The following is a 22,832-nucleotide window of genomic DNA, read 5'->3' as shown; positions in this document are numbered from 1 at the left end:
CAGTATAGTTTCTATTCACACCCAAAAGTCATGTTGGGATGGGGCGGAGGAGGGTGGAGGATTGTGAAATAAGCCTATTTATGGGGCTTCTTCCAGGCAGGGTAGTAACACAGTGTTCATCTACACTGGGTCTGCCTCACACTTTGTTCTTCTGAGCAGTTTCTGTACCACAGAGTTATCTCCTCAGTGGCCCCAGATAACATCAGGATAGGACTAGCTGCCCATTCATGTGACTTAAAGTAGTGGAAAGAGCTTGGGGGTTAGAGTCAGACAGACCTGGTTTCAAATTCTAATCTACTTTTAATTAGCTGTGTACTCTTTTTTTTTTTTTTAATGAATTTTTTTAAAGATTTTATTTATTTATTTTTTTAGAGAGTGAAGGGAGGGAGGGAGGGAGAGGGGGAGAGAGAGAGAGAGAGAGAGAGAGAGAGAGAGAGAGAGAGAGAGAGAGAGAGAGAGAGAAACATCAGTGTGCGGTTGCTGGGGGTTATGGCCTGCAACCCAGGAATATACCCTGGCTGGGAATCGAACCTGGGACACTTTGGTTCCCAGCCCGAGCTGTGTACTCTTGAGCAAGTAACTTGACCTCTCTGATCTTGTTTTCTTAGCTGTAATAATATTACCAGGCTGATAGAATTGTTGTAAGGAACAAATAGTTAATGTAAAGCATTTTGCAGAGTTCACAGCATTGCCCAGTCCTGCTTTTCTTTTTGTTGCTAATATTTTCTGTCTCCTCTGCTAACGTTTTCTTTTCTTAAATGTTATTGTTCCTCTGAACTCAAACCGAAGTCATTCTCTACTGTTTACCAGGGTATTTCCCTTTTCTTTTTCCATGGCTTCCAGATTTCTAATCCAGAACTCTTTTCTGACCTTTATAATTCAGCTGTCTATTTGGCATCATCAGTCTGTCCACTTCCCTCAACTTTTACTGCCGTCAAATGAGCCCAAGCCATCCCCTTAGTACAGGCCTCTGTCACTTACTGCTTTTAAAGAATTATAATTCTCTCTCAACTGTCCTCTCTGAATCCTCTTTGGCCTTGTCTCCAATTAATTTTTCACACAGAAGACAGAGTGATCTTTTTAAAAATTTGAGTCCGATTATGTTCTTCTTTACTTAAATAAAGCCCTCAGATGTTTTCCATTTCATGTACAGAATTTTTTCATATGGCTGATAAGGTCTTACTGCTTTCCTTTCTTATAACTCTCTAGCCACATTAGGTTCCTTTCCATTTCTCAGGTACATCAAGCCTCGGTGCCTCTTTTCACTTCTGCCCGTCTTCATCTTGTTAACTGCCACCCATCCTTTCCCTCTCAGCCTAAAATGCTACTTAAATAAGGCTTCACAGATGACCTAGGCTTAGTTAGGAGCCTTTTCATTGCAGTGTTCTTTCATAGCCCTTTTAGTGCCTTTTAATAATTCTTAGTTTAGCCTTTTAAATAATTAGTTCTCATGTATATGAATACTATATTATATATAATTATATATACATATGAATAAACAAAATGTCAGTCTTCCCTAGCTGTAGGTTTCATGAGGTCAAAGGCCAGGTCTGTGTTTTTCTGCATTATATCCCAAGAACCTTGTCCAGTGGCTGGCATGTACTTACTAGGTGCCCAATATATTTTGATGGAGGGAAGGAAGAGTTTGGGTGGATTGCTCAAGGTCATCAAGACAGTGACAGAGGACTGAAATCAGGTCTGTCTAATCCTAACACACCATGTGGCCCCTTGAGCCCTTTTCACTGAGGAATCAGGCTCTTGAAGTTAAACTGAAATCCACCTCCTGTACTTCACCCAACTTAACCTCAGTGTCTCCTGTCTGGTTTCTGTGAGCTGTGGGATTGCTGGGGCTTTCCTGACTTGGCAGGATTACCTGATGACTTTGTAGAAACATTGAGGGATTTGACCTGCCTCCCTGCTGCCACATTAGCCTTGCGAGGAGAATGCAAGGAACTAGGGCCTTAACAGACATGTTCTTGGGTTTCCCTCCCACTGTAGTTCCCTTTGAGTCTGCATCTTTTGCTCCAGTATCCTGGTGGGCAGAACTCAGGGATGATTTGAGGGAAAGCTCTTCCTCAGGGCTCTGACATATCTCCTGCATTGGAGTGTTCCTGTTTTTTTACTGTCAGCCAGTGCTGTAAGCCAGAGGGAGTGGTCCTGTTCCTGTGCTACACGATCGTGCAGGGACTCAGTGCCAGAGATGGACTCAGACCTTTTGGTCTTTCTCTGTTCAGTTGATGTGCCTAGAAATTCTAAGTCAGAAAACATTTCAGAACCATAAGGCTATTGAGCTCTGGATGGGTGTTTCTCAGAGGTACCCTCCACCGCCACCACCAATACTAACATTCTCATATTCCAGCTTTTGATAATTGTGTAGTTAGTGGACTCCCAAGGGACTTGGTCCTGTCCTCTGACTCTCGCTTATCCTTTTCCACTGTTTTCTGCACTCTTGATAAATCAGAACCTTGAATAACTGCTTCTCAGGGAGCTAAGTAGCTAATCATTCTGCAGCTTCAATAAATATTGATGGGACCCCTTGGGAAGAAGCCAGAGAGTCTGGATCCTAGTCCCACTTTGTTTTTAGTGTTCTGCGATAGTAAGAGAGCTCACCTTGAGCCACTTCACACAGTTTTGCAAGAGGGTGAGGTGGGGGTAAATGCAGGAAGCTCTGTATCCATGGATTGTTGGAGCAGTATGACAGCTATGCAGGAGGCGGGAGGGAGGGAGGTGGTTCCACCTGCAGAGCCTCCCCGACCACCAGGGATGAGAATAGTCTACCAAGACATGATCTGCTTGGGGAGGAAAGGTGGCTGATCTCTCAAAAGGAGAAGGGTCTCGAGCCTGTTCCTCAGTGGGCTTTTATTGGGTTCGATTTGTACAGGAATACAGGGCATATATGGAAAGCTCATCTGTCATTGTCAGGCAGTAATGACCAAACAATAGATACCATACAAAGAACTATGAGGGCTTATTCTGAGTCAGAATCAGTTAGCTAAAGGGCCATAAAACTTTGGGAAACAAACTCATTTCATGCTTGGACCCTTATCAGAAAAGTGAGAGCATTCTTAGCAAAGCAGGTTTCACAGGATTTTATGCATTCTTTCTTAGGCCTGATCACCCCAGGAAACCACCCTCTGGCATTGTTTCAGGCTATGTCAAAGCTGAGGGGTGAGGGTCCACCACCCCCCTTTTCTATAGCCCCCCAAGTCCTTCCCTGAGGGCCCCTTTGCAACCATGCCTATCTTAGGTCATTCCTCCCTTGAGGAATCTTACCCATCATTGGCTAACCAGTCATCCACCTGGGGCCAAGCAGAGTGAAGTAAAAGGGGGCAGAAGCAGCACCCCTGCCAGGGAGATAAGCTTTGTCTCCTGAGTGGCTTATGGTCTCAAGGTCTCTCACTCAGCCTTAGCCATGGGGGGGTTACAGCTTCTGAAATCAGGCAAGGCAGTTCTCAGCACCCTACCTTCTCGCTTTGAGGACTCTTGGGATCAGGTAGCAGTTCCGATGACTGAAAGAGGCCATTCCTCATAAGGGCAGCTTGGAGTGAGGGAAGCCCCCAGCTTCAGCTGAGGTTCTGGCAGGCATGGCTGTGTCTGCGCTGGTGTTGCTGTCATCCTTCCTTGCTGCCTGTCCCAACAACATGTGCAGCCTCCCCTCCACTGCTGTTCCTCACCCAGCTCAGGGCTTTGGGTTTTTCAGAAGATAGTGTCTCGGAATCAAAAGAAGAACAGAGCAAACTCAATTAAGAAAATACACAAAGGCTAAGTACCCTTAATCTACAGATAAGATTATAATAATATATGCAGTCTTTTAAAAACTCCGTTATACACTTTTGTAGGATGTCAAGCTGTAGAGATTAATTGTACAACAATGTGAATATATTTAAAATGAACTGTACATTTAAAAATAGTTAGAACAGAGAGATGTCTCCTGCAGTTTGGAGAATGACTCAGCACATGGGTCCTCGCAGCTGTTACCTCAGAGCAGTTCTCTTTCCAGAGCCACCATCCCCAGACTCTCCTCAAGTGTCTCTAGTCCACTCTGCCCTCCCTTTGCCAGCACCAGGGAATTCTGGTCAAGATTGTGGCGTAGGCAGACATGACTGGCCTCTTAGTCCAACCACATCAAAATTACCACTGAAAAATAGAACAACCATCACTCAGAACCTTCAGAAATCGAGTTGAATGGAAGTCTGACAATTACAGAATTACACAAACCACATCCATCCAGACTGGTAGGAGGGGTGCAGATGCAGAGTGGCTGATCCCACACCCATGTGAGGTGGATAAAAATTCAGGAGGGACATCTCAGGAGAAAGAAATCTGGCCACAAAAACCAGCGGGGATTGAGTTGGTAGAAGAAACTGGTGGAGCCCCAAACATTTCTTCTTAAAGAACCCACACATGGACTTACTCAGGTTTACTCCCTCTGAGTTTCAGCATAGGGATAGTAGCTTGAAAGGCCTCAGTGGCATACTGAGAGAAACTGGGGTATCTGGCATCAGTGCTAGTAGAGGCCATTGTCCCTTTTCTGAGCCCTCCCCTCATAGAACCACTGAGCCAATAAGCTCAGTAAACGGTGGTGTTTGGCCCACATTGGATGTCCCTAGAGACTCTGCCCCTCCCAACTTAAAGGCCCACCCAAGCTGCTTCTCCATATGAATGGTTGGTCTTGGGTCACACTGCACAACTTCCTAAATCCTTTCAAATAAGCACTAGCCAGAATCAGTGAGCCCCAGGCCCAGTACTAGCAGCAGCCAGCCTAGATTCACAGCTTGGCTTTGTCTGGGAATCTCCAAGCCCAGGACAAGTAGCAGCCATCTCACATTGCTTTATACCTAAGGCAGGGTGGCCCCAGGCAAAACACAGGTGGAGGCTCGCCTTCGCCTGCACCACCCGGGAGACCCCAGGGCCACGGCACCTAGTAGACAGCTACAGACCACATCAGAGCATCACCACTCTGCCCCTAACAGCTGATTCTCCACAGAGGGTGGAGGTTTGGTGGTAAGTGGTCACAGCCAATCGTTGCAGCTGACTGGCCTGGATAAATCCATCCCATTGATGTGCCAACAGCAACCAAAGCTCAACTACAAGAGGAGGGTGTACTCAGCCCACATGAACGGCATACCTTGAGTACTCAGCTTGGGTGATAGGGGACGTTGTGCCACAGGACACCTACTACATTAGGCCACACTACCAAGGCACAGAGTCAAAGCAGCTCTAATATATAGAAAAAAACACAGGGAGGCTGCCAAAATGAGGAGACAGAGAAACATGGCACAAATGAAAGAACAGATAAAAACCACAGAAAAAGAGCTGAATGAAATGGAGATAAGCAGTCTATCAGATGCACGGTTTAAAACACTGGTTATAAGGATGATCAAGGAACTTAGTGAAGACCTCAGCAGCATAAAAAAGATCCAATCTGAAACAAAGTATACACTAATTTAAATAAAGAACAGCTTACAGGGAAACAACAGTAGAATGGATGAAGCTGAGAATCCAATCAATGATTTGGAACATAAGGAAACAAAAAACAACCCATCAGAACAACAACAAGAATCCAAAAAAATTAGGGTAGTATAACCAGCCTCTGGGACAACTTCAAGAGGTCCAATGTTCATATCATAAGGGTACCAAAAGGAGAAAGAGCAAGAAATTGGAAATCTATTTGAAAAAAATAATGAAAGAACTTCCCTAATTTGGTGAAGGAAATAGACATGCAAGTCCAGGAAGCACAGAGAGTCCCAAACAAGATGGATGCAAACAGGCCCACTCCAAGACACATCATAATGAAAATGCCAAAGTTTAAAGATAAAGAGAGAATCTTAAAAGCATCAAGAGAAAAGAAGTTAGTTATCTACAGGGGAGTTTGCATAAGATTCAGCTGATTTCTCAAAAGAAACTCTGCAGGCTAGAAGGGACTGGCAAGAAATGTTCAAAGTCATGAAAAGCAGGGACCTACTGCCAAGACTGCTTTACCCAGCAAAGCTGTCATTCAGAATCAAAGGGCAGATAGAGAGCTTCCCAGACAAGAAAAAACACCAAGTGAGTTCATCATCACCAAACCATTATTATATGAGATATTAAAGAGACTTATTAAAAAAAAGATCAAACTATGAATAATAAAATGGCAATAAATACATATCTATCAACAATTGAATCTCAAAAACAAACTAAGCAAACAAGAACAGAGACAGAATCACAGAAACCAAATTCATTTTGATGGTTACCAGATGGGAGGGGGTTGTAGGGAAATGGGTGAGGAGGTGAGGCGATTAGGAAATACAAATAGGTAGTTACAGAATAGCCATGGGGATATAAAGTACAGCATAGGAAATGGAGCAGCCAAATAGAACTTATGTGCGTGACCCATGGACATGAACAAATGTGTAGGGATTGGCTGAGGGAGTGGAGGATGCTGGTTGGAGGGTGGCAAAGGGGGAAAAATCAGGACAACTATAGTAGTATAATCCAAAAAAATTTAAAAATCAATAATAAAATAAAAAATAGTTAAAATGGTAAATTTTATGTTTTATAACAATTTTTAAAACAAAAGAAACAGAGCCCTGGCTGGCATAGCTCAGTGGATTGAGCGTGGGCTGGGAACCAAAGTGTCCCAGGTTCTATTCCCAGCCAGGGTACATTCCTGGGTTGCAGGCCAGAACCCCCAGCAACCGCACATTGATGTTTCTCTCTCTCTCCTTCTCTCTCTCTCTCTCTCTCTCTCTCTCTCTCTCTCCCTCCCTCCCTCCCTCCCTTCCCTCTCTAAAAATAAATAAATAAAATCTTTAAAAAATAATAAAACAAAAGAAACTATAGGTCTTAAAATTATTATTTTTTAAGATTTTATTTATTTATTTTTAGAGAGGGAAGGGAGGGAGATAGAGAGATAGAGAGAGAGAGAGAGAGAGAGAGAAACAACAATGTGCAGTTGCTGGGGGCCATGGCCTGCAACCCAGGCATGTACCCTGACTGGGAATCGAACCTGTGACACTTTGGTTCCCAGCCCTTAAAAGTTTTTAATGAATAAATTTCAAGTCTTTTCTCCCTGGGGTGAGAAGGAAATGATAAGTAGCTAAAGTATGCAAAATTTAGAATTTCTTTCTGGAGACTGGAGTTGGTTATCCATTGCAATTATCCATGGTAATAAATAATCTTTAAAAGTAATATATATTCATTAATGAAAATTTGAGTACAGAAAAGTGGGCAGAAGGAAAAATCATCTATAATCCTACTGCCAAAACATCATTTTTTAAAGATTTTATTTTTATTTTAGAGAGAGGGAGAGAAACATCAATGTGTGTGTTGCCTCTCATGCGTCCCCTCCTGGGAACCTGGCCCACAACCCAGGCATGTGCCCTGACTGGGAATTGAACCAGTGACCCTTTGGTTCACAGGCCAGCACTCAATCCACTGAGCCACCCAAAATACCTTCTTTGTGTACATTCTGATATATTTCCACCTGATCTTTTTTCTTATGTGGATATGGGCTTGTCTTTATATTTGGTACCTATCGTACTATGCCTTCAATTCTGTACCCTGTATATCTCAAGTTTCAGTTGATTGGCTGCCTATTTATCCCTTGACTTCGTACCATAGATTATTTAGGCATTCTTAGTTGTTGATCATTTATGGTTATTTCCTTTTTTTTTTTTTTTGCTTTTTTATAAAACTTTTAAATTGTGGTAAAATGTATATAACATAAAATTTGCCATTTTAGCAATATAAAAACATTTAAATTAATTAATTTACTTTTAGAGAGACGGGAAGGGAAGGAGATAGAGAGGGAAAGAAACATTGATGTGAGAGAGAAACATCAGTTGGTTTCTTCTCTCATGTGCCCAGACCAGGGACCGAACCTGCAATCTAGGTATGTGCCCTGACCCAGAATCATTCCAACAACCTTTTGTTTTGTGGGATGGCACCCAACCAACTGAGCCACACCTGTCAGGGCCATTTTAGCCATTTTTTTCCACATGATAATCTATTTTTTGTTCTTTTCATCACTTTTTTTTATTTTAATCATTTTTAAGTGTACAATTTAGTACCTAAATTACATTCACAGTGTTGTGTAACTGTCACCCCAAACAGAAACTTTACCCCTTAAGCAGTAACTTCCTGTTCTATCCTCCTAATCCCTGACTACCTCTAATTTACTTTGTCTTTATGAATTTGCCTATGTATTTTATATAAATGGAGTCATATAATATTTATCCTCTTGTGTCTGCTTATTTCACCTTCTTTAGTGTTGTCGATGTTTGTGTGTGTTGTAGCATGCTTCAGAACATCATTTTTTTAAGATTTTATTTATTTTCAGAGAGGGAAGGGAGGGAGGGAGAGAGACAGACAGACAGACAGACAGACAGATAGACATCAATGTGCAGTTGCTGGGGGTCATGGCCTGCAACCCAGGCATGTACCCTGACTGGGAATCGAACCTGCCACACTTTGGTTCGCAGCCCGAGCTCAATCCACTGAGCTATGCCAGCCAGGGCAGAACATCATTATTTTTAATGACCGAGTAATATTCCATTGTGTGGATATACCACATTTTGTTTACCCATCCATCTATTGATTGGCACATGGATTGTTTCCACCTTCTGGCTATTGTGAATAGTGCTGTGATGAACACTGGCATACAAGTGTGTTTATTCCCTGTTTTCATTTTTTGGGAGGTATATACCTAAGAGTGAAACTGCTGTGTCATATGGTTATTTTTTTGTGTAACTTTTTAAAAAAAGATTTTATTTATTTATTTTTAGAGAGAGGGGAAGGGAAGGAAAAAGAGAGGGAGAGAAACATCAATGTGTGGTTGCCTGTTACGTGTGTACACTAGCTAGAGACCTGGCCCACAACCCAGGCATGTGTCCTGACCAGGAATCAAACTGGCGACCCTTTGATTCATAGGCCAGCACTCAATCCATTGCCACACCAGCCAGGGCTCTTTGTGTAACTTTCAGAGGAAGTGCCAAACTCTTTGCTTCTTTAATTATGAATGACACTTAAATGAATATCTGTATACATGAAGCTTTCTTGACATTTGTATTTATTTGGAATCCTTGAAGCAAAATCAGTGGGTGAAAGTGTGTGACAATTGGAGATACTATGCCAAATGCTATCCAAAAAGATTGAACCTCTTTTGCTGCTGCCACAAGTGTCTGAAAATTCCCTTATCACCAAAACAGCATTGCTCTGGATATTTCGGTTTTGAATCTTAGAGATGTTGTCCATGTCTGTGGAACCATAGTCGGGCCGCAGGGTGGCTTACCTGACAGTAGCTCCTGGTCTCCAGCCCTGAGTCCTTCTCCCTACCATTCTCCTTGTCCCTGAGGCTGACCCAGCCTAGTTGCCAGGTCCTATTAGATCTGACCTCCCAACCCATCTCTGGTATGTCCCTTTCCCCTGTTGAGGTCAATTTAGTGAATAAAAGATGTCCTCTGGCTTTGTGACCTCCCCCTGCAACTTTGCTTTCTCGCTAGAGGACCTAAGGCCTCTCTAGTAGCTTCCCACCATGTCTGATTCTCACATTTTCCTGTCTTTTCCTTGTGTTCTTCTCTCCCAGTTCTACAGCGAGTCGGGCATACCTACCAAACACCTCTCGGACAGCATGTGTGCCGTGTGTGGCCAGCAGATCCATGTGGATGTCAGTGAAGAAGGCATCATCGAGAACACGTACAGGCTGTCTTGCAATCACGTGTATCCTGCCTGGAGCTCCTGGGTCACATGCACAGTGCAGTCAGGGAGGGAAGGGGGCATGGTGCCCTAACCATAGAGTATAGGATAGTCACAAGAGGGCAGACATTTGGGTGATGTTCCTTGCTAGAGAAGCCGACACCCAGGAGTGGCAACCACAGCCTTGCTTGTTATTCCCTACCAATGGGAGCCACTCTTATGTAAATTGTATTCATAGCCCTGATGGCTCAGTGAGGAGCCTGAAGCTGCACTAGTGCCCAAGATGGGAATGGGTCACAGGGGAAGAGTATCCTCTTACTGCACCCCTGTTTCAGAATCAGATCCCCAAATAACACTTCTAAGATGTGTCATGTACTTAGCTCTCATTCTCTGCCATGTATTACGTTATCCACACTTTACCCCAGAATGACTGTGTAAGGTAGAGATCATGATTCTCACTTCACATATGAGTAAAAAGGTTCAGAGAGAAGGGACTCGCCCAAGATTATACAGCTGATAAGGGGTGAAGCCAGGCTTTTGAACCTTTCTCCAGAGCTAGTGCATGGGCACCTTAGAGACTGGCACAGAGCTGGAGTGGCCACCCTGGCTGCCCCCCATTATTTCCCTTGACCGGTGATGCTCAGATTCCACGAGTTCTGCATCCGTGGCTGGTGCATTGTGGGAAAGAAGCAGACATGTCCCTACTGCAAAGAGAAGGTAGATCTCAAGAGGATGTTCAGCAACCCGTATCCTTTGTTTGGGTTCCTTTTGGGAGTGGGCAGTGTGAAGAAAGCACTGGCCATGGTGACCAGGCATTTGAGTCCTCCTGGGGCCCTCCATCCTGCCCCCAATCTGGTACATGTCCGCCATTCTGTTTGGCCTCAGGTCTAAGAAAGTTGGGGGTAGAACATGGGGCAGGACTAATGCCTAAGCTTCTCATCATCGTTCTACAATCCTCAAGGATAAGTTGGTAGTTATGGCACCTACCACTTACTGCTTGCTTACTATATTCCTGGTACTGTGTTAATTAATAATTAATTAACTCATAATTAATCTCATTTAATTCTCAAGCAACTTTACAGCTTGGATAATATTCTCATTTTATAGATGAAACAGTTGGTGACTGAGTAACTTGCTCAATGTTACATGACTAGTGGGTGATGATGCCTTGTCATGGCATATGGGGTTGGAGACCATGGTGGTCTTACCTGTGCAGGACCTGCAAGGTGCAGGGATGGCTGAGGAACTCCCATCCACTATGAACAGACGACCTGTGTTCCTCTGAGCTACCACTTCCTACCCTGCCAGCCTTCCCCACTGTACCCTCACCCTCATTCTCCTCACAGGCTGTCTGTTAGAAAGTAGCCAGCTGCTTTTCTGCCTGTCCTCTTCATTCCCCCTGGGATCCAGAGACCCAGCTTTCTCCCCTCTGTTCCCAGCTGCCCTTTTTCTCTGTACTGTGGTTCCCTGTTCCCTGGACACTAGCTGGGCTGTGTGGGAACCACTGCATTCCCAGTACATTTGCACAGTCACTGAACAGGAGACAGGCCCTTTTAGGTTCCTTTTCTGGTTCTTGCAGGGACTAGTTTAGAAACAGCCAAGTGACTCCGTGGTCAAGCAGATGCTTGGGACTTCCCTTCATTCTCAGACACAAGGCTAGTCTTTCCTTCCTTTCTTTCTTTCTTTCTTTCTCTTTCTTTCTTTCTTTCTTTCTTTCTTTTTCTTTCTTTCTTTCTTTCTTTTTTTCGCAAGGAACTTATAGTTTATTTTGTTTATTTTTTTTAATATATTTTATTGATTATGCTATTACAGTTGTCCCATTTTCCCACTTCACTCCCCTCCACCCTGCCCACCCCCTCCCACCCACATTCCCCCCTTTAGTCATGTCCATGTGTCATAAGTTCTTTAGCTTCTACATTTCCCATACTATCCTTGCCCTCCCCCTGTCTATTTTCTACCTATTATCTATGCTACTTATTCTCTATATCTTTTCCCCTCTCTCCTCCTCCCACTTCCCTGTTGCTAACCCTCCATGTGATCTCCCTTTCTGTGGTTCTGTTCCTGTTCTAGTTGATTGCTTAGTTTGCCTTTGTTTAGGTATGGTTGTTACTAACTGTGAGTTTGATGTCTTTTTTTACTGTTCATATTTTTTGTCTTCTTTTTCTTAGGTAAGTCCCTTTAACATTTCATATAATAAGAGCTTGGTGATGATGAACTCCTTTAACTTGGCCTTATCTGAGAAGCACTTTATCTGCCCTTCCATTCTAAATGAAAGCTTTGCTGGATAGAGCAATCTTGGCTGTAGGTCCTTGCCTTTCATGACTTGGAACACTTTTTTCCAGCCCCTTCTTGCCTGCAAGGTCTCTTTTGAGAAATCAGCTGACAGTCTGATGGGAACTCCTTTGTAGGTAACTGCCTCCTTTTCTCTTGTTGCTGCTTTCACTTAGAATGTGTGGCTGCGGACAGCCAGCTGCCTTGCGCACCTCACTGGGTCTGCTCGTTGCCTCCCGTGCCCAGGGTCTGCCACCGGGTCCGTCAGCTGCTCCAGTGCTTCTGGGGTATGCCAACTGCCGCCTGTGCCCTGTGCACCCATGTCTGCCAGCCACCACTTTTTCCTGCCGGGACCCCTCTTCGTAGGCCTCCGACTCTGCCCCTCCTAACCAGTCTGGATGAATGGTTGTCAGACTTCCGTTCAGTTCATTTCTCTCTGTTCTGGTTGTTTTTTGTTTCTAAATTCTTTTTTTTTTTTTTTTAAGATTTTATTTATTTATTTTTAGAGAGGGAAGGGAGGGAGGGGAGAGAGAGAGAGAGGGAGAGAGAGAGAGAGAGAGGGATTCAATGTGCGGTTGCTGGGGGTTCTGGCCTGCAACCCAGGAATGTACCCTGGCTGGGAATCGAACCTGGGACACTTTGGTTCCCAGCCCGCGCTCAATCCACTGAGCTACACCAGCCAGGGCGTTGTTTCTAAATTCTTGTTGTCCTTAGTTTTGGTTGCACGAGGAGGCACAGTGCAACTACCTATGCCTCCATCTTGGCCAGAAGTCAGTCTTCTCTTCCTGATGCCTTTGGAGAGGTTCTGTCCCTCCCCCAAGTCTCAGGAGGTCAACCTGTTCTTTGCCCAGAACTGGAATCCCAGGCTTTCTTTCCTGGTGTCTTGCCCATTGTTTAGCTATAAAGCAAAATGAAGGGAACTCATCTCCAGAGCCGCTGGGCCTCAGTAGGACCTGGTGCTTAGTGCCTCTGGGTGGGGATTTCCTGAGGCCTTTGCCGGGGGTTATCTCCTGTGACTGGCCTCTTGTTCCCTTGTTCCTGTCCCTAGACTCAACCTCTCCCTTGACCTAGAAAAAGTTCCCTGTTGGGCCTTATAAGAACCTTCGGGGTTGTGTTATTTAACTCCCAGCTTCCCTGTAGCCATTGGCACAGGTGCATTTACAGCAGTCCCAAGGCTGTGTTCTCTCTCACTGCCAGTCCCGCCTCAGAGAAGCGGTTGCATGGGCGACCTTCTCTGCATGTCGGTCATGGAGGACTTAGTTTCACCTCTCCACCCCCATCTTCTCCACTGTTCCCTTCTGCCCTCCCTCCACTTTTCTCTGGGTTTAGCCTTTTATTCCAACAGGAAGGCTGGTGAGACTTTCTAGAAAGCAGGCTGATTTTGTGGAGCAACTGGAAAGCGCGGGCAGTCCCAGGGAGGACACGGGCAAACCCACCCCTGAGACCAACCTTAGCAGCTCTGTGCATGGCCTCTTTCCTTTAACACGCTGGCAGCTGGGAGAGGCCTCACGTCATGTATGGGCAGCTGCTGGACTGGCTTCGATACTTGGTAGCCTGGCAGCCTGTCATCATTGGCCTGGTACAAGGCATCAACTACATCCTGGGCCTGGAATAGTCAGGCAGAAGAGCACCCACCCACCATGGACCTCAGGGCACACTCCTTTCTGCCCTTCAAGACCTCCTGGGGGGAAATACTCAAGGGGCACGTGGGCCATCAGGACCCTTCTGGCTGTGACCGGGCTGGGGAGGGATATGATGGCGAGCTAGCCAGTGGGGCTGTCAGCAGTGGGAGCTTTTTAAAAGAAAACTATTTTGATGAATATATTTAAAAACCTTTTATATTGTGGAGCATAAGAATTGCCCCAACTCCTCCAGGCCTTATCCTTCCTGCTTGACAGGGCAGGAGCAAAGCCACAACATTTTTGGTTTAAAGGAGCCTTCTTGCCTCTGGCTGAGAGCCTCAGCCCACCCCCTTCTTTCCTTCCCTCCATGGGGCTCAAGCCTGACACACTCTGTGTGGAAGAGCTGAAGCCCTCCGACTGGTGACAGATGAGTACTGAGAGGTGAGGTGTCTTCTCTCTTTCCCCGTCCGGGAGCCATAGGCTGGTTGAGGCAAGTGGAACTTCATGACTTTCCCAGTGAGGGAAGCCTCCGCGCCTCAGAATGCATTGAGGGTTTGTTTGTGGTCAGCCAGAGGCAGCAACAGCTTGGGCAGCCTGCCCCAAGCAGGACTGTGCTCAGCCAGGATCGGAGGCCATGGGGGCTCCTGTGCCAGGAAGTGGTGACATGTGCCAAAGGCCATTCTGCCACATCACTTCCTTCCCCGAAAGCCTGGGTGAGTGTGTGTACGTTCATCTGAATGGGCGTGGCAGAGGGACTGTAAGAAACACGAGACTTCTCCCTGTCGTCAGTGTTCCCTGGAAGCTGGCAGGGGATTCCCAGGCCAGGGAATATCCCTGTGTCAGCCTCGTCATTCAAGGACCCTGCCTGGGCCTGCCAGCAAGAGTTGGGGTAGGTGGGAGGAGGGTAAGGCCCAGGTGAGTATGGCTTCTGAAAAGGGGTTCCAGGGAGACAGACCCCAGCTCTGGTCCTAGGCGTTTTGAAGGAAGTAGGAGGGCAGACATGGGCCTTCCTCACTGTGCTCCTAGGGAGTATGGCCCAGTTGGGCCTACCCCTTCAAGGGCAGCAAGAACCAAGAAAGATCTTGTCACTCCATTTTTAATAAAGCTCCATGAGCTGGGTTGGAAAGTTGAACATTATCTTGCTTTTCTTTTTCCCACCTCCTTCCCTGGGGTCCTCAGGTGTGTTGGCTGCCTTTTGCTGTTCCCGTTGGAGAGCTGGGGCCCTGGGTGGTTGGCCCCGCACAGCATCCCTGGGAGTGGTGGAATGTCGGGCTCTTGTCCTGTGGCAGAAGGGGCCCTGGGGCATCACCGGGTGGCCATGTCCTCACCACCTGAGGTCAGTGCCCTGCCACCACCCCTTTTCATGGGCCATCGTCAGCTTTGATTCTCTTACTCAGTGTGGCTTCCCATGGTCCCCCACTGCTCGTGCCCATCTTCAGAGGGTGGAGAAGGGGCTGGTTGAAGGGTCCAGGGATCATCCTTTCACTGTTGTCCCCTCAACTCCCACATCAGGCTCATGTGAGAAGCTGAGGCCCAGCTCTTCAAGGCTCGCTCTTCACATTTCACCAGTCCCGAGTCCCATGACCTCCCAGCAGCCTAACTCTGGTTCTTGGTGACACTCTGAAGCAGAAGCCTATCTCCTCTCCATCTCAGCCTCCACCCCTACCTCAAAGGACTGTGTGTCTGGGAGCCCCGGGCAGCCTTGCCTCTTGACAGCTGTGGGGTGCTGGGGTGCCTGAGGCAGCATTTCCCTGTGCCCTGCAGCCTAGGAGTTCCTGGGGCAGGAGGTAGGGGAGGGACTGGGGGTTGGAAAATGTCAAGCAGAGCCGTAGAGAACAGGATGTGACTTGTCTCCTAAACTAGTACGAGTCTAGTTTTCCACATCAGGAAAACCCCTGTGGGATTGGAGTGGACAGTGTTCCTAACACATCCTCTAAACCCAGTTTCGTGCCCTTACCTCCCTGGCTCTGTCCCCAGCTCTGCCATCCTGCTGACCACAGAAGTCACAAACCTCAGTCACTTAGGTTTTGTCCTTCACACTTGATATACGCATGCATTGGGTCACCATTCTTTCTTTTTCTGCCTCCATGACCCTGGCAGTGAGTGCCTCACTGCACTTCATCCTAGTCCTAGCCCTGCCACAGCCCCAGCTCCATTTATTCCATCAGCGACCAGGCTGGTGTTGCTGGAGCAAGTGCCAGGCCATTTGCCCTCTTCCCCGGGAAGTGCCCTTCTTTTAGGGCAAGGGCACCAGTTCATGTTTCACGGTCTTTGCTTGGCTCTGAGAGGTTCCTGCAGACAAGTCTGGGCAGTGCCATCAGTGCAGTTCCCGTGGTGTGGCTCACATGGGACCAGGCATAGCTGAACTGAGCTTGTGGAGCTCCAAGAAGGGCGATTACGAAAAGCAGGGCTCTTCAGGCTTCCTGGAAGCCAGGTAGGGGAATCTAGACCATCTGGTGAACCTAGACCTGCAGCTCTGGCCAAGGGGCTGGGTTGAGAGAAGTGAGAATCTGAGTTCAGGTGGTTCTGGGCAGGTGTTGGCTCAGTGGTTGGGGGAGTAGGGAGCCTGAGAAAGATCAGGGTGTGGATGGGCTGGAGTGACATTGAACATGAAATGGTCAAAGTAATGCAACATGTCGGGGTCCCCAGTGCCTAGGACAGTTGTCCCCTTGAATATCAATGTGATCTGTGAAAGAGACTTTCTTACCCTTTGTGACCATGGGAAGGTGAGACTAAGGATAGACCAAAGCCCCCACCCAGTCTAATACCATCTGGAGAGTAGGATGTGCCAGGAGCTGCTGCCCACTGTGAACTCTGGCTCAGGCCCGGGGGGGCAGGAACCTGCCAGGTGGCATGTCTGTGTGTGCTCACTGTCCATATAGCCTACTTTGAATGACTCGGTTAGAATAAAAGTGAAAGTGAAATGGGGTGCGGGGCCAGTGCTTTCCCAGAAGGATTTCACTCTATCCTGCCTTTCCCAGAACCAACTCTGGCAGTGAAGAGAGCCTCGTCTCCCTCTGTGACTGGGTGAGTGCCCCGTCCCCCTTTGGGCCCCCGTTTCTCTATCCCTATATTAAAGGGGTTAGGATGGACTGGAAACTAGCATGGTTGGTAGTAAGAGCTTGGATGAAAAAAAAAACTGTCCCTGGAGAACACTCCAGCTTTGTCTACGTGCTGAAGAGCTCCAGCCTCTGCTGGATGCCTGCCTTCCTGTTGTCATTTGGGACAGGTGGACAGAGGAAATAGCGATGCTCAGCAGTCCATGCAAGTCAGACCCACTCGGGACTGTGGAATCTGCAGGGAGGAGAGGGCGATGCTTAAAATGTGAAGAAGTAGTTATTCACCATTCTCCACCCCCGCCTGCCCCCAAAGAGGAGGAAGTTCATCACATACATATATAGAGCCAGGCACGCCAGCTCCTGACACATACATCATGACCACGAGATGGAACTGGACACCAGGTGGGACCTGGGGCTGTGTTTTGGGGGAGTGAGGGGGAGGGGAGGGGAGGGGAGGGAAGGGGAGAGCAGCAAGGGTTCTGAGAACAGAATGGAGCAAGAGAACAGTGTGGTTGCCCCAAGCTGTAGCCCCCAGGTGACTCCACTCCACTGTACTGCTACTTTTTCAGCCTCTGTCTAGGTGCTCTGGCTCCATTCCAAAATCTTCCTCTGCTCCCTTCAAAAAAGGGACAGGAGGAATGAGCTGAGGGTCCTTCTGCCCCTCCAGTTCCCTGGGCAGAGCCCAGGAATCTCTGGGCCAGGGCTGTATCTAGGCAGCAACTCCTTCTCCAATCAAGATCTGAGCCTGGGTGCTGAGCATTCCCAGGCAGTCCCTACAGCTGCTGATCTCTGTGACCTTCTTTTCCTCAGACACCAGCCCTTTGTGGGTCCTATTCCTGTGTGCCCACATCATCTGCTATTTGGCCAGAGCCACGCCCATACTTCAGACCGTCACAGCTGCCACGACCTCAGGTGGGATCACAAAAGACCCTTCTTCCTCCCGACCCCCAACTCTCACAACAGCTAAGTGCTGCCCAGCATTGGAGGTGACCTGGCCAGAAGTGGAAGTCTCACTAAGTAAGGAGCAATTTTAAAGAACCCAGGAGGGTACAATGGTTGGAGGGTGGGCTGTGGGCACAGAGGATCCAAGGGGTTGACTCCCGAACATAGCCCCCGGCTCTTTTGTGATGCAGCTCCCCACCAACCCAGCCAGCTTAGCTGGGCACTCGGCATTCTCCCACCCAGCATCATGAATGTGCACACAGGCCCAGCTCCCAAGATGTTCCATGTCAAGTGTGCCAGAATTCAGTCATAAGGAAAGGTCAGAAGTCTTTCCTTATGCCCAGAAGGTCAGCTGCCCAGAGTCTAGACTGCAGTATGCTGCAAGGTCCAGCCCCTCTTCTCACAGCACACTTGCCTCCTGGCCACCTCAGGGAAGAAGTGGCCTACTGGAGCTGCCTCCTGGAGCTGCCTCCTCGGCTGGGGCTCCCAGAGTTAGTGAAGCTGGACAGTAGAAAAGGTCATCACCTGAACCAAGGACCTGTTCCCAAACTCCTCTTGCTCAGCTCTGGGCTTCCGTTGTAGACAACTGCCCCTCCTCTTTAGCAAACTTGGCCACCTGGGTGGTGTGCAGGCAGCACTCTAGGTCCCTGGATTGTGGGGACTGCAGAGCTGGGCAGCGTGGGCAGGCCAGAGGATGGCAGGGGGAGGGTCTGTTCTACAGAAGGGCTGACGGTTGCTTGTATCCCTAGATGGAACGCTGACTTTGTCCTGTACCGCCTACAGCTGCTTCCACCACTTCAGCATCCTTTACTGGCTGGGCAATGGTTCCTTCATAGAGCATCTCCCAGGCCGGCTGTGGGAGGGCAGCACCAGGTGAGGGGTGTGGTGGCGAGGCCAGCGGGAGGGAGGCGGCCTCCTGCAGCCTTCTCATAGCCTTTCTTCTCTGCTCTAGCCGGGAGCGCAGGGGCACAAGCACCCAGCTGTGGAAGGCCTTGGTGCTGGAGGAGCTGAGCCCGGCCTTGCGCAGCACCAACTTCTCTTGTGTTTTTATGGATCCTGAGCACATTGTCCAGCGTCACATCATCCCAGCCCATCTCTTGGTGAGAAAACTGAGGAAAGGTTTCCAGGGATAGGAGGAGCTCTGCTCCAGCATGGGGAGGAAAAGGTAGGTGGGGTCCACCCAGAGTAGTCTGTAGCTAATGACAGTCCCCCAAGTCCCCAAGCCTGAGGTAGAAACTAGAAAGAACTTTGGACTCAAGCAGAGGCTGCATGGCCTAGAGGAATGTGGTGAGAAATATCCCCTCCCCCTTGACTCTATCCTTGTCTGCCTTCACTTTCCCCAGGCTGGGCTGAGGAGAGTTGTGCCCCCTACTGAAGAAGCCCTCCAGAGGGTCCCCTCTGCCTCACCATCCTGACAGGTGAACTCTAAAGCCTGGTTGAAATGCCACCTCATCATTTAGGTCTAGGCTGTCTCTCAGCTCAGGCCACATTCTGCAGCAACTGAATGTTATATGTTATACAGGCATACCTCATTTTACTGTGCTTCCTGGATATTGCACTTTTTACAAATTGAAGGTTTGTAAAAACCTTCCTCTGTGTTGAGGAAATCTATTAGCACCATTTTTCCAAATAGCATTTGCTCATTTCATGTCACATTTTGGTAATTCTCGCAATATTTCAAACTTTTTCATTACTGTATTTGTTATGATCTGTGATCTGTGATGTTGCTTTTGAAATTGTTCTTAGGTGCCATAAACTACAGTATCTAAATGAACTTAATTGATAAATGTGTGTTTTCTGACTGCTCTGCCAACTGGCTTTTCGCCATCTCTCTCCCTATCCTTGGGCCTCCCTGTTCCCCCAGACATGCAACATTGAAATCAGGCCACTCATTAACCCTATAATGGCCTGTAAGTGTTCTAGTGAAAGGAAGAGTCACTTGTCTCTCACTTTAAATCAAAAGCTAGAAATGATTCAGCTTAGTGAGGAAGGCATGTTGAAAGCTGAGATAGGCCACAAGCTAGGCCTCTTGCACCAAAGGCCAAGTTGTAAATGCAAAGGAAAAGTTCTTGAAGGAAATTAAAAATGCTACTCCAGTGAACACATAGTAGTAAGAAAGCAAAAGAGCCTTATTGCTGATATGGAAAATTTTAATGGTCTGGATAGATGAAATCAGCTACAACATTCCTTTAAGCCAAAACCTAATCCAGAGTAAGACCATAATGCTCTTCAATTCCACGAAGGCTGAGCAAGGTGAGGAGGCTGCAAAAGAAAAGTCGGAAACTAGCAGAGGTTGGTTCATGAGGTTTAGGGAAAGCTGTCTCCATAATATAAAAGCACAAGGTGAAGCAGCAAGTGGTGATATAGAAGCTGCAGCAAACTGTCCAAAAGATCTAAGATAATGAAGGTGGCTACACTAAACAGATTTTCAATGTAGAAGCAGCCTTCTTTTGAAAGAAGATGCCATCAAGGACTTTCATAGCTGGAAATGAGAAGTCAGTGCCTGGCATCAGAGGGTCTAACGCAGCTGCTGACTTTTAAGTTAAAGCCAGTGTTCATTTACTGTTAATCTTAAAGCCCTTAAGAATTATGCTAAATCTGTTCTGCCTGTGCTGTTCTCTGCAAATGAAACACTGAAGTCTGCATGACAGCACATCTGTTAACATTATGGTTTACTGAATATTTTTAGCCCATTGTTGGAACCTACTGCTCAGACAAAAAAGATTCCTTTCAAAATATTACTGCTCATTGACAAGCACCTGGTCACCCAAGTGCTCTATTGGAGATGTATGAAATTAATGTTTTCATGCTCGTTAACACATCTTGCAACCCATGGATCAGTGAGTAATTTCAACTTTCAGGTTTTTGCCATAGTGATTCCTCTGATGGATCTTGGCAAAGTAAATTAAAAACTTGAAAAAGATTCACCATTCTAGATGCTATTAAGAACATTTGTGATTTGTGGGAAGAGGTCAAAATATCACCATTAACAGGAGATTGGAAGAAGTTGATTCCAACCATCATAGATGACTTTAAGGAGTTCAAGACTTCAGTGGAGGAAGTAACTGCAGATGTAGTGGAAATAGCAAGAGAATTAGAAGTGGAGCTTGAAGATATGACTAAATTGCTAGTCTCATGATAGAGCTTTAATGAGGAGTTGCTTCTTATGGATGACCATAGTAGTTCCTTGAGGTAGAATCTACTCCTGGTGAAAATTCTGTGAAGAATGTTGAAATGTCAACAAAGGATTCCAGGGGTGTCCAAACTTTTGGCATCTCTGCACCACACTGGAAGAAGGGTTGTCTTGGGCCACATATTAAATATGCTGCAACACATAAATCACAAGTCTCAAAAGTAAATTTACAATTTTGTGTTGGGCCACATTCACAGCCATCCTGGGCTGCATGTGGCCCACAGGCTGCAGGTTGGACACCCGTTAAATTACATAAACTTAGTTGATAAAGTAGCACAAGGTTTGAGAGGATTGACTCCAGTTTTGAAATACGGTCTGTGGGTAGAACGCTGTCAAACAGCACCGCACACTATAGAGAAATCATCTGTGGAGGAGTCAATCAATGCCACAGACTTCATTTTCTCATTTTAAGAAATTGTCCCAGCCACCCCAACCTTCAGCAACCACTTCCTTTATCTGTCAGGAGCCAACGTCAAGGCAAGACCTTCCACCAGCAAAAACACTGCAAACCACTGAAAGCTCAGGTGGTAGATAGCACTTCTTAATCAATGTACATTGTTTCTTAGAAGTGCTATTGCACACTTAATAGACTACAGTATAATGTGAACATAATTTTTATATACACCTGCGAACCAAAAAAAATTGTAACTCGCTTTATTGTGATGCTCACTTATCACAGTGGTCTGGAACTGAACCTACAATCTCTCTAAGCTAAACCAGTATTTTTTTCCCCCTCAAATAGACTGTCTGAGGGATATGGGCAGAGGCTGCTTCTGTTCTATAGCTGTATCTTTGTCATATCCCACCTGGCCCACAAGGGGCATTCATAAATGATTTTTCCATAGAGGCATGCCGACATCTCAGAAAATTTAGGCCATTTTCCCATTCGCAGAACTTGGCCTGTTCTAGGAGAGACTATGGGAAGGAGCTAAAGACAAAAACACATTCAGGGGACACAGACCCTCAGAAAACAACAGCCCGTAACACTCCATGAGCAGCGGTCAGCAGTGAAGTATGAGGAGATTCTCTGGGCTGAAGGGACTTTTAAGAAGGCAGGTTCTGGAAGGCGCAACAGGAACAAAGGTAAGTTCTAAAGAACCCAGATTTCTCTTCTTTCCCACACAGATCAGGCATCTCAGCAGTCAAGGGAGAAAAATAGACTTTATTTACAAGTAATAACATTTAGAAAAGATCCATCCCTGGCCCTTAAAAACCTTCCCATCCATCCAGATCCCACCCCAGTACAAGTCTAGGGAAGGTGGGGATGAGCTGCTGCTGCTGAAGGCTAGCTATCACCCCCCCTACCACCTCCCTGCTGTCCTGGAAAAGAACATCCTCTGGGCAACTGTGCCCTTGGGCTGGATGGGAGCACCTGGGGGTAGAGTGTTCCCACCAGGTCAATGCCTAGTCCTGGACTTTAAGAGCAAGGCCCCCTGTTACACCTACCTAGCCACCAGGAATAGCAGGAACCAGGGCCTGCTACTCCAATGGTCCCTTCTAGATCCAGAGGCTGAGGGGACTGGCTGAGCCCAAAGACCCAGCTGCTAAAAGCCATCCTCAAATCTTGTGATAGAGAAATGACTTTGCTTTGCAAAAACATCAGGAGGCAAGGTAGGGAGAGGACCCAGACTGTCCAGGTTCCAGGCCAACTCTGAAGACCCATCTGTTCACCTAGTGAAGGCTCTGGTACAGGTCCAGATACCAGGCCAAGGTATGCCAGGCATCACTGTCTCTAGGGGTTTGGCCACTCTTGGCCTGGAAGCTGAGAGAAGGCACTGAGGGACAGTAGAAGAACCAGGCAAGGGCAGCATCAGGGACATGGGTGGGGCCGCTCACTGGTACTGGTCCTTTAGTGCTTTGCCTGAAAGAGAAACACAGTCAGTTGGCTGGATGAGACTTGTAATATCAGCCTGCATCAGCTGCTCCCAGGGCTCCCCGACTAGGCTCCCTTCCATGGTGTGGCCCTGGGCAAATCTATCTTCAGGTTACCAGTTGCTGGATGTGTCTAAACAGCTCGGATGTTTTACTAGGAATGGATATGTCTGTCTCCACTCTAACAATAAGCAGCTA

General features: G+C 47.0%; 3 protein-coding genes across 3 annotated transcripts in view; 2 read left to right on the top strand and 1 right to left on the bottom strand.

The window, feature by feature from the left end:
• RNF121 (ring finger protein 121) overlaps positions 1-14,700 on the top strand; it is an 81,733-nt gene extending 67,033 nt beyond the window's left edge. The window contains exons 7-9 of the mRNA XM_028515681.2: positions 9,566-9,699; positions 10,320-10,421; positions 13,441-14,700. Coding sequence (XP_028371482.1) covers positions 9,566-9,699; positions 10,320-10,421; positions 13,441-13,561 — 357 coding nt within the window. The 3' untranslated portion in view covers positions 13,562-14,700. The remainder of the gene's footprint in view (positions 1-9,565; positions 9,700-10,319; positions 10,422-13,440) is intronic.
• A 162-nt stretch (positions 14,701-14,862) lies between these two features.
• On the top strand, positions 14,863-21,532 carry LOC114499479 (interleukin 18 binding protein). The gene is made up of 6 exons (XM_028515682.2): positions 14,863-16,595; positions 16,941-17,029; positions 17,438-17,644; positions 18,319-18,442; positions 18,522-18,669; positions 18,913-21,532. Exons 1-6 carry the CDS (start codon positions 16,492-16,494, stop codon positions 18,982-18,984), a joined length of 744 nt encoding a protein of 247 aa, XP_028371483.2. The 5' UTR covers positions 14,863-16,491; the 3' UTR covers positions 18,985-21,532.
• Positions 21,533-21,904: 372 nt separating this feature from the next.
• NUMA1 (nuclear mitotic apparatus protein 1) overlaps positions 21,905-22,832 on the bottom strand; it is a 36,161-nt gene continuing 35,233 nt past the window's right edge. Inside the window, 1 exon segment of the mRNA XM_036028874.1 lies at positions 21,905-22,623. Coding sequence (XP_035884767.1) covers positions 22,612-22,623 — 12 coding nt within the window. The 3' untranslated portion in view covers positions 21,905-22,611.

Source organism: Phyllostomus discolor, chromosome 6 (genome assembly GCF_004126475.2).
Source record: "Phyllostomus discolor isolate MPI-MPIP mPhyDis1 chromosome 6, mPhyDis1.pri.v3, whole genome shotgun sequence".
NCBI classification, from domain to species: domain Eukaryota; kingdom Metazoa; phylum Chordata; class Mammalia; order Chiroptera; family Phyllostomidae; genus Phyllostomus; species Phyllostomus discolor.
Note: the sequence above shows the minus strand (reverse complement) of the source record. Positions and strands in the feature narration are given on the sequence as shown.